Source organism: Trichomycterus rosablanca, chromosome 7, assembly GCF_030014385.1.
Source record: "Trichomycterus rosablanca isolate fTriRos1 chromosome 7, fTriRos1.hap1, whole genome shotgun sequence".
Classification (NCBI taxonomy): Eukaryota; Metazoa; Chordata; class Actinopteri; order Siluriformes; family Trichomycteridae; genus Trichomycterus; species Trichomycterus rosablanca.
In genome coordinates, this window is record NC_085994.1 from 22,903,477 (window position 1) to 22,918,459 (window position 14,983).

General features: G+C 39.3%; 1 protein-coding gene across 2 annotated transcripts in view; it reads right to left on the reverse strand.

Moving 5' to 3' along the window:
• The window catches only part of acot7 (acyl-CoA thioesterase 7), a 114,603-nt gene that overhangs the window by 15,808 nt on the left and 83,812 nt on the right, over positions 1-14,983 (reverse strand). For both annotated transcript variants that reach the window (XM_062998532.1, XM_062998531.1), the window contains exons 7-8: positions 11,723-11,839; positions 1,197-1,381 (exon numbers count right to left, since the gene is read on the reverse strand). In XM_062998532.1, the coding sequence (XP_062854602.1) occupies positions 1,197-1,381; positions 11,723-11,839 (302 nt within the window). The remainder of the gene's footprint in view (positions 1-1,196; positions 1,382-11,722; positions 11,840-14,983) is intronic.

The window sequence follows — 14,983 nt, forward strand, 5'->3', positions numbered from 1 at the left end:
AGAACAGCATGAAATCAGTAACTAAGTGTACATCATAGATGCAACACAACAGCATTGTATTTATTTTGAAGGAACTGTTATTTTTTTCAATTTATGTTCCAGCTTCACCGTAATGTGTTGGTAAACAGAACTGTGAGTGCGATTGATACAAATTGTAGTAGTATGAGTTTTTAACAACACATGGACGTCTAAGTATTTATTTTCTGCGGTCAGATGTAAAGCAGCATGTTTAGTTTGTAAAGAACAGATTAAAGTTGCTAGCTAAACTACAAAAGCTTTTTTATAAAGCTTTACACATCCAGGACTGGAGCCGTCAAGATCAGCTTCGTAATAACAAGAACAAAGGACTAAAAACTGCAAATTAGGTAATTAGACCCCAAACAAAGTATCAATAAAATTACATTTAAAAGTTCATTTTAAACCTGCAAATTTCGTTTACAATTGTATTCGTGAAAGTTGATTAAATTAGGATGTTTTAGCCGCTCAGGTGGCGCAGCGGTAAAAACACACACTGTAACCAGAGCTGGGATCTCGAATACATTGTATCGAATCTCAGCTCTGCCTACCGACTAAGGATGAGCGGCCACATGAACAACGATTGGCCTGTTGTTCAGATATGGGCGGGTCTAAGCCGGATGGGGTCTCTCTCCCATGACTGGTGCAATTACGACCTCTGCTGGCTGATTGATGGCGTCTGCACAGAGATGAGAAAAGAGTGCTCTCAGGGTGTGTCCTCTCCGGACACAACGCTGAGCTGCACTGCACTCGTCAAAGTGTAGGTGATAAGATGCATACGGCATGCTGCCCACATGTCGGAGGGGGCGTGGGTTAGCTTCGTTCTCCTCAATCAGAGCAGGGATCGGCATTGGTGGAGAGGAAGCATGACGCAATCGGGCAATTGGACGTGCTAATAAGGGAGAAAAAGGGGAGAAAATGTATAAAGAAAATATATATTTTTTTAAAAATTATGATGTTTTACTCTGCCTGTATCTCATTTTAATCGCCTGATTGTAACATCTATTCACACCAGTAACAGTTTATCAAAAACATACAATTCACTATCTTTTTAAAGAGATAAAATTAATATTGAATGGAATTAATTCATTAATTAATTCACTATTGGTCCGGCCCTCCACAACAGTCCCAGTTTCTCATGTGGCCCGTTTAATTGTAGTAATGAATTATCAATCACTTACCTTTAGCGGCGGCACTGGCAATGGCTTGTTGTCTTTGTCCAGTGAAATATAGGTGAAGAAAGCAGTGACAGCTCGATATTTCCCATTCTCTGTCTCTACCAATGGATCAGCATCCACAAATACCTCAATCTCCATTGACTTGTTGCTAGTGAAGGTCATTCGCCCAGACACAGTGATCACACAACCTGCGGGGATGCAACAAGGTCAAGCTTTAGATCAATTGCTGATTTTATTATTGCTCTCTATGCTTCAAATTTGTATATGATTAAATTCCATGTGTACATTGGCAACTACTATCTGTTGCATGACCACTGAATTACTGCCCTAGTTTTGGAATGGAATGCCCCACTCACCTTCACTCAACAGCTTTAACATACTGTCCTATAATTTACCGCACTATTCCATTAATAGTAAAGCTGAGTTTAATGGTACCATTTATAGCGTCAACATAACACAGTAAAAATTTGTTTTTATTTAAAATTATTTAAATGAAAATCAAATGACTTTATTAATCCCAGGAGGCAAATTATAGAATTTGTACATAATTTTTACATTATGAATAAATATTTTTAATACTTGTATTCTGTTACATCCCAACCCTGTCCAACACCAATACTATTTAAGAGATATGATATCATACCCACCCTCCTTCTCAAAGACACTAAAATGATTTGTCTTTAAATAATTGCGTTAATAGGAGTTTAATAAGTTACTAATAAAACAAGAAGTGTTTATTAAATTTTTTTATATATTTATTATATTATTATATTTTAAAGTGAAGTTATACTCATCACTAGTTAGCACAAAATTGTCAAGAAGATCAAGCATCTCCACGATTAGGAAGCATAAGGAAGCAATAAAGAAGTAAAAGTAAAGTGCAGGTTTTATTGTTTATTATTGATTGTTTAATTATATTTCAGTGATTTTTTATATTAAATTTGTGTTATTTTCAGTGTATTAGTGTCAAAAACAACCCCATTAATTTACATTAGCCTAAAATATATGCAGTTTCAAGGGACCATAAAACACATTACCAGGTTTCTCATACATCTTTATGGGAAAAACTCAACGCAATAACATACTAATAAAGGTCACACTGAGTAATGCTTAATGCATAGTGAATAAATCATTTATGATTGTCTAATTCATGCCTTATTAAGTAAAGAACAATTCCCTAATTGGTGTTCCTTAAACTTCTAATGTATTGCATACAGCATTTTGGAGAAAGGGTTTCTTAACATAATATGCTAAAATTTCCTGTTAACACTGGAGATTACAACCTGTTGCATGACACCCGTGGTGTCTATTACCTCTGAATTAATGCCATGGTTTTGGAATAGGATGTCCATAACTGAAGCACTGTATGGAAAAAAGCTATTCACCTTTACTCACAAGATATTGTCCCATTATTTATTGCACTATTCCATTGATTAATGGTATAGCAATATAGCACCAGTTTAGCACAATATATACACTGATCAGCCATAACATTAGAACCACCTCCTTGTTTCTACACTCACTGTCCATTTTATCAGCTCCACTTACCACACAGAAGCACTTTGTAGTTCTACAATTACTGACTGCAGTCCATCTGTTTCTCTACATACTTTTTTTTAGCCTGCTTTCACCCTGTTCTTCAATGGTCAGGACTCTCCCAGGACCACTACAGAGCAGGTATTATTTAGGTGGTGGATCATTCTCAGCACTGCAGTGACACTGACATGGTGGTGGTGTGTTAGTGTGTGTTGTGCTGGTATGAGTGGATCAGACACAGCAATGCTGGAGTTTTTAAATACCGTGTCCACTCACTGTCCACTCTATTAGACACTCCTACTTAGTTGGTCCAACTTGTTCATCAATTGCTGCTGTTTGAGTTGGTCATCTTTGAGATCTTCATCAGTGGTGACAGGACGCTGCTCACGGGGCACTGTTAGCTGTATTTATTTGGTTGGTGGACTATTCTCAGTCCAGCAGTGACAGTGAGGTGTTTAAAAACTCCATCAGCATTGCTGTATCTTATCCACTCATACCAGCACAACACACACTAACACACCACCACCATGTCAGTGTCACTGCAGTGCTGAGAATGATCCACCACCCAAATAATACCTGCTATTGAAAAACAGCATGAAAGGGGGCTAACAAAGAATGCAGAGAAACAGATGGACTACAGTCAGTAATTGTACACGTAGAACTACAAAGTGCTCCTATATGGTAAGTGGAGCTGATAAAATGGACAGTAAGTGTAGAAACAAGAGGGTGGTTTTTATGTTATGGCTGATCGATGTACAGTATATATACATTTTAATGGTACGACGCTGCTTTCACATCATCATCACATGAAAATCCTCTTCCCCTTAAAGATTCTTTGAGTGGTCCAAAAAAAGTGAAAATCAGATGGTGCTAAATCCGGACTATAGGCTCTCTCTCAGTCTCTCAGACACGACCAATTACTACTACTCCCGCCCTCACCGTTTACATAAAAGTGCGGAAACTTTTTGAAGATGCTTCGTATATAGCGTCAACATAGCACAGTAAAAATAAGTTATTATTTTATTTTATTTATTTATTCCCCCCCCCTTTTTCTCCCACTTTAGCGCATCCCATTTCTGCCTGTCAATCATCCTCTCACTAATGCTGGTCCATGCTCCTGATTGGGGAGGACGAGGCTGCACAATATCTGAACAACAGGCCAATCGTTGTTCATGTGGCCGCTCAGCCTCACCCGGCAGGCAGAGATCCAGCTCTGGTTCCAGCGTGTGTTTTTTATCGCTGCGCCACCTGAGTGGCAAGTTATTATTTCAAATTACATTATGACATTATGAATCCCAGGAGGCCTAACCCTGTCCAACACCAATACTATTTAAGAGATATGATATTATACCCTCCCTGCCTTCTCAAAGACACTAAAATGCTTCTTCTGTCTAAATAATAGCAGATAATAGCAGATCTGAGGCTTTTTGTACCAGCTTATAGACAAACCCATGGTATTGCTGATCAAATGTTATAGCAATGAGCATGGAGAACCAGTGATTTTGTGCAGCTGGTTTGCAACGGCACGTGCATATGTGTGTGTGTGTGTTTGTGTACTGACAACACTGTTCACTACCAGGAAAAAGCAGCCTCCTCCGAAAGGTGCAATTACTGCTATTAGCTTCACGTCTCCCGACTTTGATCTTATCATCCGAGCTCCCCCCCCCCCCCCCCGTCATTTTGGCTCTTCTGTTTTTCCATTACACACAGTCCCTGACTCTGCCTGCCCTGCTTCCCTACCTGCTCTTTAAAACACAACGCAACTCTCGATATGCAAAGGAGCTTCATTATTGCCCTCCAGTTCTAATGGATGTATAAACATAAATATAGTCACTCAGTGGTGTACTGCATACAGTGGTATAATAAGCAAATGATACGCTGGGGCTTTAAATAGCTAGTCATGGTGGCAGAAAGTGCCTATTTGAAAGGATTAGTGTCAGGCTGATCTGTCATCATGAGTTTAAGCAAATGACAGTTAACTCTGTATATATGATTTAATAGTGGGATATAATGAAGGTCTTTTTATTTCCATGGCAACAGGAGCTATGACCAGATCGCTGTTTTCTGTCTTAATATATACAAGTGTATTGTCTACATCTTACAGTGGTACCTTGTAACTCAACATCCCCTAAACTCAGTGCACTTCATAGAGAAATTTGTACCCTTAAACTCAACATGTTCACTTTTAAATCTGCATTTGTGTGGAGTAACAGTCAAATCCACTCTGAAAGCATCCACATGTATCTGTGTATAGCAGAATTTTCCTCCTGTTTCACTTTTAAACTTGTGTTATAGCTCGAGGTGCTGAGAAATTGTGAGAATCAGCTTTTTTCGAGAGAGAGTCTAAAGCGCGTATCGTTAACAAGCAGCGCAAAAGCTAATGTGCTGCTTCTCATGTGAATGCGCCCTTACTGAGCGGAATACGGTATTCCAAGATCAATCATCTCCACGATTAAGAAGCATAAGGAGAGCCGCTCATGTGGCGCAGCGGTAAAAATGTACGCTAGCACACCAGAGTTGGGGTTTTAAATACATCGTATCGAATGTAGCTCTGCCTTCCGACTGGGCTGAGCGGCTGCATGGACAACGATTGGCTGTTGTTCAGGGTTAGGGGTAAAAAGTCAGATCATAGGTCCTCATAACTGGTGCAACTGCGGCCCCTGCTGGCTGGCTGATGGCGCCGGCACAGGGCAGAGGAATAATGCTGATGGGGGTGTGGCCCTCCGTACACAGTGCCCGTCGGTGTATGAACTCGACTCTTGCAGGTGAAAAATGCAGTCTGTACTGACTGTACGTGCCGGAGGGGGCCAGTTGAGGGGGTCAGTTGAGAGGCGTCCTCAGTCAAACGAACAAACCTTAATGTGAACAAAGCTTAACTTATTGCATTAAAACAACAAGCAAAGAATTTAATTAGTGAAGAGAACTTATGAGCAGCAATAATTAGGAGAGGTTTAGTGTGATTAAATGATAAGCATTTTAAACTTTCTCGGAAAAGCTGATTCTCACAATTTCTCAGCACACCAAGCTATAACACAAGTTTAAAAGTGAAAACATCAGCAAAAAGTGAGGAACATCCAGCTAAATATAGATACATTTGGATGCTTAAAGAGTGGATTTGATGGTAATTTCACACAAATGCAGATTCGTGTCATGCTGCACTTTGATGACGTTTTACCGCACCGCTCAAGCCAATCTACTAGAAAGCCTTTCCAGAACAGTGGAGGCTGCTGGCAATAGTCTTAAAAGACATTCAGTATACACATATGGATGTAATTTTACGTGTCCACATACTTTCTTTCTAGTTCACTTTCATAACTGAACAGTGCTGCTTTGACATAAAAAGACCATCTCTGTCAAAACAGCATTTTCCACTCATTACAGGAACTCAAGGTCCTAAAGGCAGCACTCGATGGTTGCAATTACTGCCCCGCATTGGAGGTAGTGTATTTAATGACAAACTTTCCATGACGATAAGACGTACTACAAGGCATCAACATTTATGGCTGATGTTCAAGACCTTTACGAGACTTTACACGAGTGGTATTACTGAGAAGAGCATTTTCAGTAGTGACTTACAGCTCGCTTTCTAAACTATACTCTTCTGGCAGGTCAGAATTAAACAGTACTGTCAGCCAGTCGTTTCTCTCCCTCTGTGAGAAGGAACACTTCTCAAACTAATGTATACAGCACACCCCCTTCCGTGCAGAGTTCACGATAAATAACCATTTCAGCCCACATGTTTAACAGAAGATACTTGAGCGCAGTTAAACATCTGGGCTGTACTAAATGTCTATTATAATGAGAGTTGGGACTTTCTTGGCAACACGTTTCAGTAAAGCGAACGATAAGAGTGTTGCTTATCTTCTCTCCATATGCGGCAAGAAAAAGAGCCAGGACTAAAAGAAATTCTGGCTTCTTAAATGTGTTTAGTGTCCATACAATTAGCTTATCAACTATACACTATATTGCCAAAAGTATTCACTCATCCATCCAAATCAATGAATTCAGGTGTTCCAATCACTTCCGTGACCACAAGTGTATAAAACCAAGCACCTAGGCATGCAGACTGCTTCTACAAACATTTGTGAAAGAATGGGTCGCTCTCAGGAGCTCATTGGATTCCAGAGTGGTATCGTGATGCCACCTGTGCAACAAGTCCAGTGGTGAAATTTCCTCGCTACTAAATATTCCAGTCAACTGTCAGTGGTATTATAACAAAGTGGAAGCGATTGGCAACGACAGCAACTCAGCCACGAAGTGGTAGCCAAGTAAAATGACAGAGCGGGGTCAGCGGATGCTGAGGCGCATAGTACGCAGAGGTCGCCAACTTTCTGCAGAGTCAATCACTACAGACCTCCAAACTTCATGTTGCCTTCAGATTAGCTCAAGAACAGTGCGTAGCGCTTCATGGAATGTGTCCATGGTCGAGCAGCTGCATCCAGTCTCTACATCTCCAAGTGCAATGCAAAGCGTCGGATTCAGTGGTGTAAAGCACGCCGCCACTGGACCCTAGAGCAGTGGAGACGTGTTCTCTGGAGTGACGAATCACGCTTCTCCGTCTGGCAATCCGATGGATGAGTCTGGGTTTGGCGGTTGCCAGGAGAACGGTACTTGTCTGACTGCATTGTGCCAAGTGTAAAGTTTGGTGGAGGGGAGATTATGGTGTGGGGTTGTTTTTCAGGAGTTGGGCTCGTCCCCTTAGTTCCAGTGAAAGGAACTCTTAATGCTTCAGCATACCAAGAGATTTTGGACAATTTCATGCTCCCAACTTTGTGGGAACAGTTTGGGGATGGCCCCTTCCTGTTCCAACATGACTGCGCACCAGTGCACAAAGCAAGGTCCATAAAGACATGGATGAGTAAGTTTGGTGTGGAAGAAATTGACTGGCCTGCTACAGTAGCTCGTCTGTTGGATCAGACCACACGGGCCAGCCTTCGCTCCCCACGTGCATCAATGAGCCTTGGCCGCCCATGACCCTGTCGCCGGTTTACCACTGTTACTTCCTTGGACCACTTTGGATAGATACTGACCACTGCAGACCGGGAACACCCCACAAGAGCTGCAGTTTTGGAGATGCTCTGACCCAGTCGTCTAGCCATCACAATTTGGCCCTTGTCATACTGGCTCAAATCCGCTTGCCCATTTTTCCTGCCTCTAACACATCAACTTTGAGGATCAAATGTTCAATTGCTGCCTAATATATCCCACCTACTAACAGGTGCTGTGATGTAGAGATAATCAGTGTTATTCACTTCACCTGTCAGTGGGACAGTGGTCATAATGTTATGCTTCATTAATATATATATATATATATATATATATATATATATACAAGTATATATATATATATATATATATATATATTTCATTACCACATATTTATTACCTCATCTGCTTTTCTTACCTACTGTATTAGAAAGCTGTGTGTTGTGCATTTGTGTATACTGTTACCCATCAGATCAGTCTTACAAGCATCATAGATACTGTTTCAGAAGCTGTGATACTGTAATGTGAGTATTGTAAAGGATGTTACTGCTTGGGTGTCTGAGATATACATATAATCTGTGTGTTAATCGAGTTGCTCGCTTCAGTGTTCAATTATTTTGGCAGAAGCGCTGTGCCTAAATTGGTGGGAAATTGGATAATATGAAAGCTTGGAAACGTATTCAGCATTTTTTCACAGCAATAATGGTTACAACCAGGTGCATGCACATTATCAACAGGGGAATGGTAGCTTACTGGTTAAGGTACAGGACTAGTAATAAGAAGCCCCAATACTACCAAATTCCCAATGATGGGCCCCTGATTGCATTGTATGCTGTCACAATTGCTCAAAGCATCTGCTAAATACCATAAATGTAAATCAATTTGACCTAGAACCTGGCAGTGTACCTAAGCAGTGTGGTTGCACTTTCATAGTTTCTTTATGCCAAACTAAACCAGTTTCTAAGGTATATCCAGTGCTGTTTTAGGCAAGGTATCCCCTACTTCTCCAAATATTTGCTTCTTATTGTTTAGATCAAGTAGTTTAATACTTTTTAACTTAATTTTTGGTGGCTAAAAATCCAGACCTCACAAAGCGACAGACTGTTCATCCTTGTGAAAGGATTGCAAATGCATTTATTACACAGATGTTGCCAATCAACAAATAAAGCAAGTTGAACTGGTTAGTATTTACCAGGGTTAAACAACCCACATTTTAAGAAGAGCTAAATTGTCCTATTTTAACTAAATTTAAACCACTCTGGGAGGCAAAATATTTTATGTCCATTTTATTGGGCTAATGTTTTAACATCTTACATTTACATTTCAACATCTTGGCTGGAAATTTCTCTCAGTATATGCTCATGGCCTAGTAAAGGAAAAAAAACCCAATATTAATATAATAATAATAATATTAAAATTATAATAATATATTATAAAATAAAAAAGAACAATAACAAAATAGAAAATAATTATGAATTATAACATCTTGCAGTTCTTAAAGTTATGGAGAGAAACATAAACAGGTCAAATATAAACAAATGTATTTTTAAATTCATTTAAATTTATTTTTAAATTTATTTACATTTATTTAATGTATTTTTAAATTCATTTACTATTACAGTGGGGCCAAAAAGTATTTAGTCAGCCACTGATTGTGCAAGTTCTCCTACTTAGAAAGATGAGAGAGGTCTGTAATTTTCATCATAGGTACACTTCAACTATGAGAGACAAAATGAGAAAAAAAATCCAGGTTATCACATTGTAGGATTTTTAAAGAATTTATTTGTAAATTATGGTGGAAAATAAGTATTTGGTCAATAACAAACAAGCAAGATCCTCACAGACCTGTAACTTCTTCTTTAAGAAGCTTTTCTGTCCTCCACTCGTTACCTGTATTAATGGCACCTGTTTGACCTCGTTATCTGTATAAAAGACACCTGTCCACAGCCTCAAACATTCAGACTCTAAACTTAACCATGGCCAAGACCAAAGAGCTGTCGAAGGACACCAGGAAGAAAATTGTAGACCTGCACCAGGCTGGGAAGAGTGAATCTACAATAGGCAAGCAGGTTGGTGTGAATAAATCAACTGTGGGAGCAATTGTAAGAAAATGGAAGACATACAAGACCATTGATAATCTCCCTCGATCTGAGGCCCCACGCAAGATCTCATCCCGTGGGGTCAAAATGATCATGAGAACAGTGAGCAAAAATCCCAGAACTACACGGAGGGACCTGATGAATGACCTGCAGAGAGCTGGGACCAAAGTAACAAAGGCTACCATTAGTAACACACTACGCCGAGAGGGACTCAAATCCTGCAGTGCCAGGTGTGTCCCCCTGCTTAAGCCAGTACATGTCCAGGCCCGTCTGAAGTTTGCCAGAGAGCATATGGATGATCCAGATGAGGATTGGGAGAATATCATGTGGTCAGATGAAACCAAAATGGAACTTTTTGGTAAAAACTCAACTCGTCGTGTTTGGAGGAAGAAGAATGCTGAGTTGCATCCCAAGAACACCATACCTACTGTGAAGCATGAGGGTGGAAACATCATGCTTTTGGGCTGTTTTTCTGCAAAGGGGACAGGACGACTGATCCGTGTTAAGGGACGAATGAACGGGGCCATGTATCGTGAGATTTTAAGCCAAAACCTCCTTCCATCAGTGAGAGCACTGAAGATGGAACGTGGCTGGGTCTTCCAGCATGACAATGATCCCAAACACACCGCTCGGGCAACGAAGGAGTGGCTCCGTAAAAAGCATTTCAAGGTCCTGGAGTGGCCTAGCCAGTCTCCAGACCTCAACCCCATAGAAAATTTGTGGAGGGAGTTGAAAGTCCGTGTTGCCTAGCGACAGCCCCAAAACATCACTGCTCTAGAGGAGATCTGCATGGAGGAATGGGCCAAAATACCAGCTACAGTGTGTGCAAACCTGGTGAAGACTTAAAGGAAACGTTTGACCTCTGTCATTGCGTATTGAGTTGAACTTTTGTTATTGACCAAATACTTATTTTCCACCATAATTTACAAATAAATTCTTTAAAAATCCTACAATGTGATTTCCTGGATTTTTTTTTCTCATTTTGTCTCTCATAGTTGAAGTGTACCTATGATGAAAATTACAGACCTCTCTCATCTTTCTAAGTAGGAGAACTTGCACAATCAGTGGCTGACTAAGTACTTTTTGGCCCCAATGTATTTACATTTATTTTTACATTCATTTACATTCATTTTTAAACTTATTTAAATGTATTTTTAAATGTATTTAAATGTATTTTTAAATGTATTTACATTTATTTTTTAATTTGTTCACATTTATTTAAATGTATTTTTAAAATGATTTAAATGATTTTTGTAATTTATTTAAATGTATTTTTAAATGTATTTTTAAATTCATTTACATTCATGTTAACATTCATTTGCATGTATTTTAACATTAATTTAAATATATTTACATGTACTTTTACATTTATTTAATTTTATATTGTATTAATATTAAAGAAACAGCTGTCAAGAGAACTGTATTTCTGAATTCCTGGCCAATTTGGAGCACATAGCTCTGTATGTCTTTGGACAGCAACATGCATATAGTTTCTAAATGCATTATTCTTCATTTATTGAGCCTATAATAAAGATTTATCTACAGGCTAACTCTTGCACATAACAGCATTGAAATGCAGGAGATATCCTTGCCAACAGAGACCAATGGCAATTTCATTGCCCAACATCAACAGCATTTTAAAAAATGTAAGGTTCCTAAGTAGGATTCTGAAATTCAACCCAGGCAAAAGGTAGCAAACACCCTGGACAGGTCGCCAATCCATCACAGGGTCTATATAGAAAGGACCCAGATTGCTGTGAGTTGCCACCGTGCTGCCCCTGTCAGACGATTATTTTATTTTTACTTTTTGGAGCCACAATAGGACAGTAAAAGAGACGCATGCGGCTGTGGACCCGCACGCTGAACCCTAGTATAATCATTATGACTGATTTATTTGCTTCTGTTTACCTTTCTTGATCTTGCGGTGAAAGTTGATGGCGTCCACAGATGCGGTCACAATATTGGTCTTGCAGTGACGGGCAGCCACTATTCCTGCCACTTCATCCATCAGTTTCATGGTCACACCTACAAAAAACAGCAATGGAAAACAAAGAAATTATTTAAATATTTATACGTCACACGATTGATGCAAAATTTGCACATCATTATTTATTTGTATTTTTATTTCCTTGGAATTAATTCCATTTATGTAAGGCAAATCACCAAACAGCCATTTTCTTATAACCTTTTAACCCAGCTTCACCCTGGGTGCCAATAATTCTGGATCTGACTCTAAGGAACACATTTAAATTGTAAGCCAATTGTATCATCATGGAAACTATGTGTCATTAGATATGCTAGCTCTAAGCAGGAACGTTTACAACGCTTGTGAGTGGGATTAAAAAAGAAAAGAAACTGAAAGCCAAACAGAAACATGATCTTAATCAGACTATTGTTTTTAAAAGGACCCGGGAGATTTTCTTATTGGATCATACCCTAGATGACCTGCCAATGAATGTGTTGTGCTATTTAAGCCTCACTTATTGCTAACAGATGCAAACAATCAAGAATAAAGCCATGTAATTTTTATGGAGAAACATTGGCAGTAGAATGGATCGCACTAATTTAGCAGGGTCAGACTTTTACTCTGACGGGATTCAAGTCTAGAGAATTTGTTAAGTAATTTTGGCAGCTGTGTCTCAAATAGTATGTTACTATAATAAATTGTATGTTACTATACTAAACTGTATTGCTGATTAGTCTACTGGACTAACACGATGGCTTGGTGAGTAGCGCTGTCGCCTCACATCAAGAAGGTCCTGGGTTCGATTCCCAGGTGGAAACAGGTGGATTCCCACTCCCAGAACCAGCTGATATCGAGTACCACTGTACTTTGAATTGATTAGTTATGTACTGTATAGGACATAAAATGCAAACCAAGAAGTCTGCTAAGAACTTCTTTTTTAATCTCTTTATTTGGGACACTTTGTAATAAGGGTCAAAATGCAATATTAGCACAAGACGTGTTCATTAGAAGCTTCATTTATTGGGTTTCCATGACCAAACAGATGTGCACAAGATTTAGATCTTAATATGTAATCCCCAGCAGTGCAGTGGAAATCTGTTCTCCAGAGTGATGAATCACACTTTATTCTGGCAGGCTGATACACAAATCTGGGTTTAATAAAAGCTAGGAGAATACCACCTTACTGAATGCATGGTGGACCATTAAGTAAATCTTAATGGTAAAGTCAACAAATTTGTCTTTCTCATTTTGTGGCAAGAGTTTAAAGAAGGACATTCCTGATCACTAAGTGACTTCAAAAAGACTTGATCTGCACAGAGCCCTGACCAAGAAAAGAAAACCCCATTCAAACCCCTTGGTATATGCATCAACACTATTTGCAAGCCAGTACCAGACCTAACCATGGAGGTGAATAAGTTTCAAAGCATTTCATCATTTCACAGCAAGGGGAGAGTGGCAAATTCATATCAATGCTTATGGATTTGAAGTGACATATTCGTATTCAACAAGTGGACACATTTGTTTGGCCATGCGGTGTAACATACGACCATTGGCCACATATTTGTTGTACTAATTAATGCTCAGTCAATCAATGATTGAAAAAGTAATTGTAATCATGGTTTGGTACAAAAGCAGCATCCAGGAAAGGCTGAGTCTTTGATGAGCAAAGATGATCAGAGGATCTCCAGTTTGTCAACAAATATGTGAGAAAATGATTGAAATGTTTACAAACAATGAACCTCAAAGAAAGATTGGAAGGGATTTGCATATTTCTCCCTCTACAGTGCATAATATCATTAAACCATTCAAAGAATCAGGAGGAATTTTAGTGTGTAAAGGCCAAGAGTGCAAGCTTAAGCTGTGTGCCTGTGATCTTCGATCCCTCAGACGGCACTGCATCAAGAACCGCCACTCAACATTATCTGATATAACCACATGGGTGAGGGATTACTTTGGCAAACGTTTGTCAAGCACTACGATACAGAGTTACATGCACAAATGCCACTTAAATCTTTACTGTGCAAAAAAATAAGCATTATGTTAACCATGTCCAGAAGCGGTGTCGACTTCTCGGGGCTTGGAGGCATCTAGGATGGACCATCACACAGTGGAAATGTGTATTGTGGTCAGATGAATCAGCATTCCAGGTCTTTTTTTGAAAAAATGGACGTCGTGTGCTCCGGACCAAAGACGTAAAGGACCATCCAGACTGTTATCAGCAACAACTCCAAAAGTCTGTCATGGTATGTGACTGTGCCACTGCCCTTGGCAAAGGTCATTTACACTTCTGTGATGGCAGAATTAGTGCAGAAAAGTACAGTGAGATCTTAGAGCAACATATGCTGCCTTCAAGACGTCATCTTATCCAGGGACGTCCATGCATTTTTCAACAAGACAATGCAAAGCCACATGCTGCACACATTACAAAGGCATGGCTGCGAAAGAATAGGGTACGGGTACTGGACTGGCCTGCCTGCAGTCCTGACCTGTCCCCAATAGAGAATTTTGGAAGGAAAAATGCGACAACGACGACCCTGTACTGTTGCACATCTTAAGACGTGTTTGCAGGAAGAATGAGACAAAATAAAAGCTGAAACACTAAATCACTTGGTATCCTCGGTGCCAAAACGTCTTTTAAGTGTGGTGAAAAGGAATGGCAGCATTACAAAGTGGTAAATGCTTTACTGTCCCAACTTTTTTTGGAATGTCTTGCAGGTCTGAAATGCAGATGTTTATTAATAAATAAAATAAAATTGAGCAAATAAAACATGAAATATTTGCAATCAAATAAAAGTTAAAGTAAATGTAAGGAACTGTATGTAAAAAGTGGTAAAATGATTAATCATATTAATAGGTTAGTGAAAGCAAAATAACATGCTGTCTGTGCTAAAGCTAAAACACATGCAGTCATTTTGAAAAAGAGGAAACAGAGGGATTAAAAATTTAACAGGCAACATGTGAGATTTATTAACCACTAAGCCATGTGTGAACAAGAGCAGGAAGCAGACAATTAAAAGCAGACCCGTCTGTCCCACAGACCGATTAACACGATTAGAAAGATTCGCAAAAGTTTAAACATCCATCATCAAATTGCACAATTTTTTAAATTTAGTTCATAGGTCAACCCCAAATCAGAAAAAGTTGGGACAGCATGGAAAATGCAGATAAAATAAAAACAGTGTTCCTTACATTTACTTTTATTT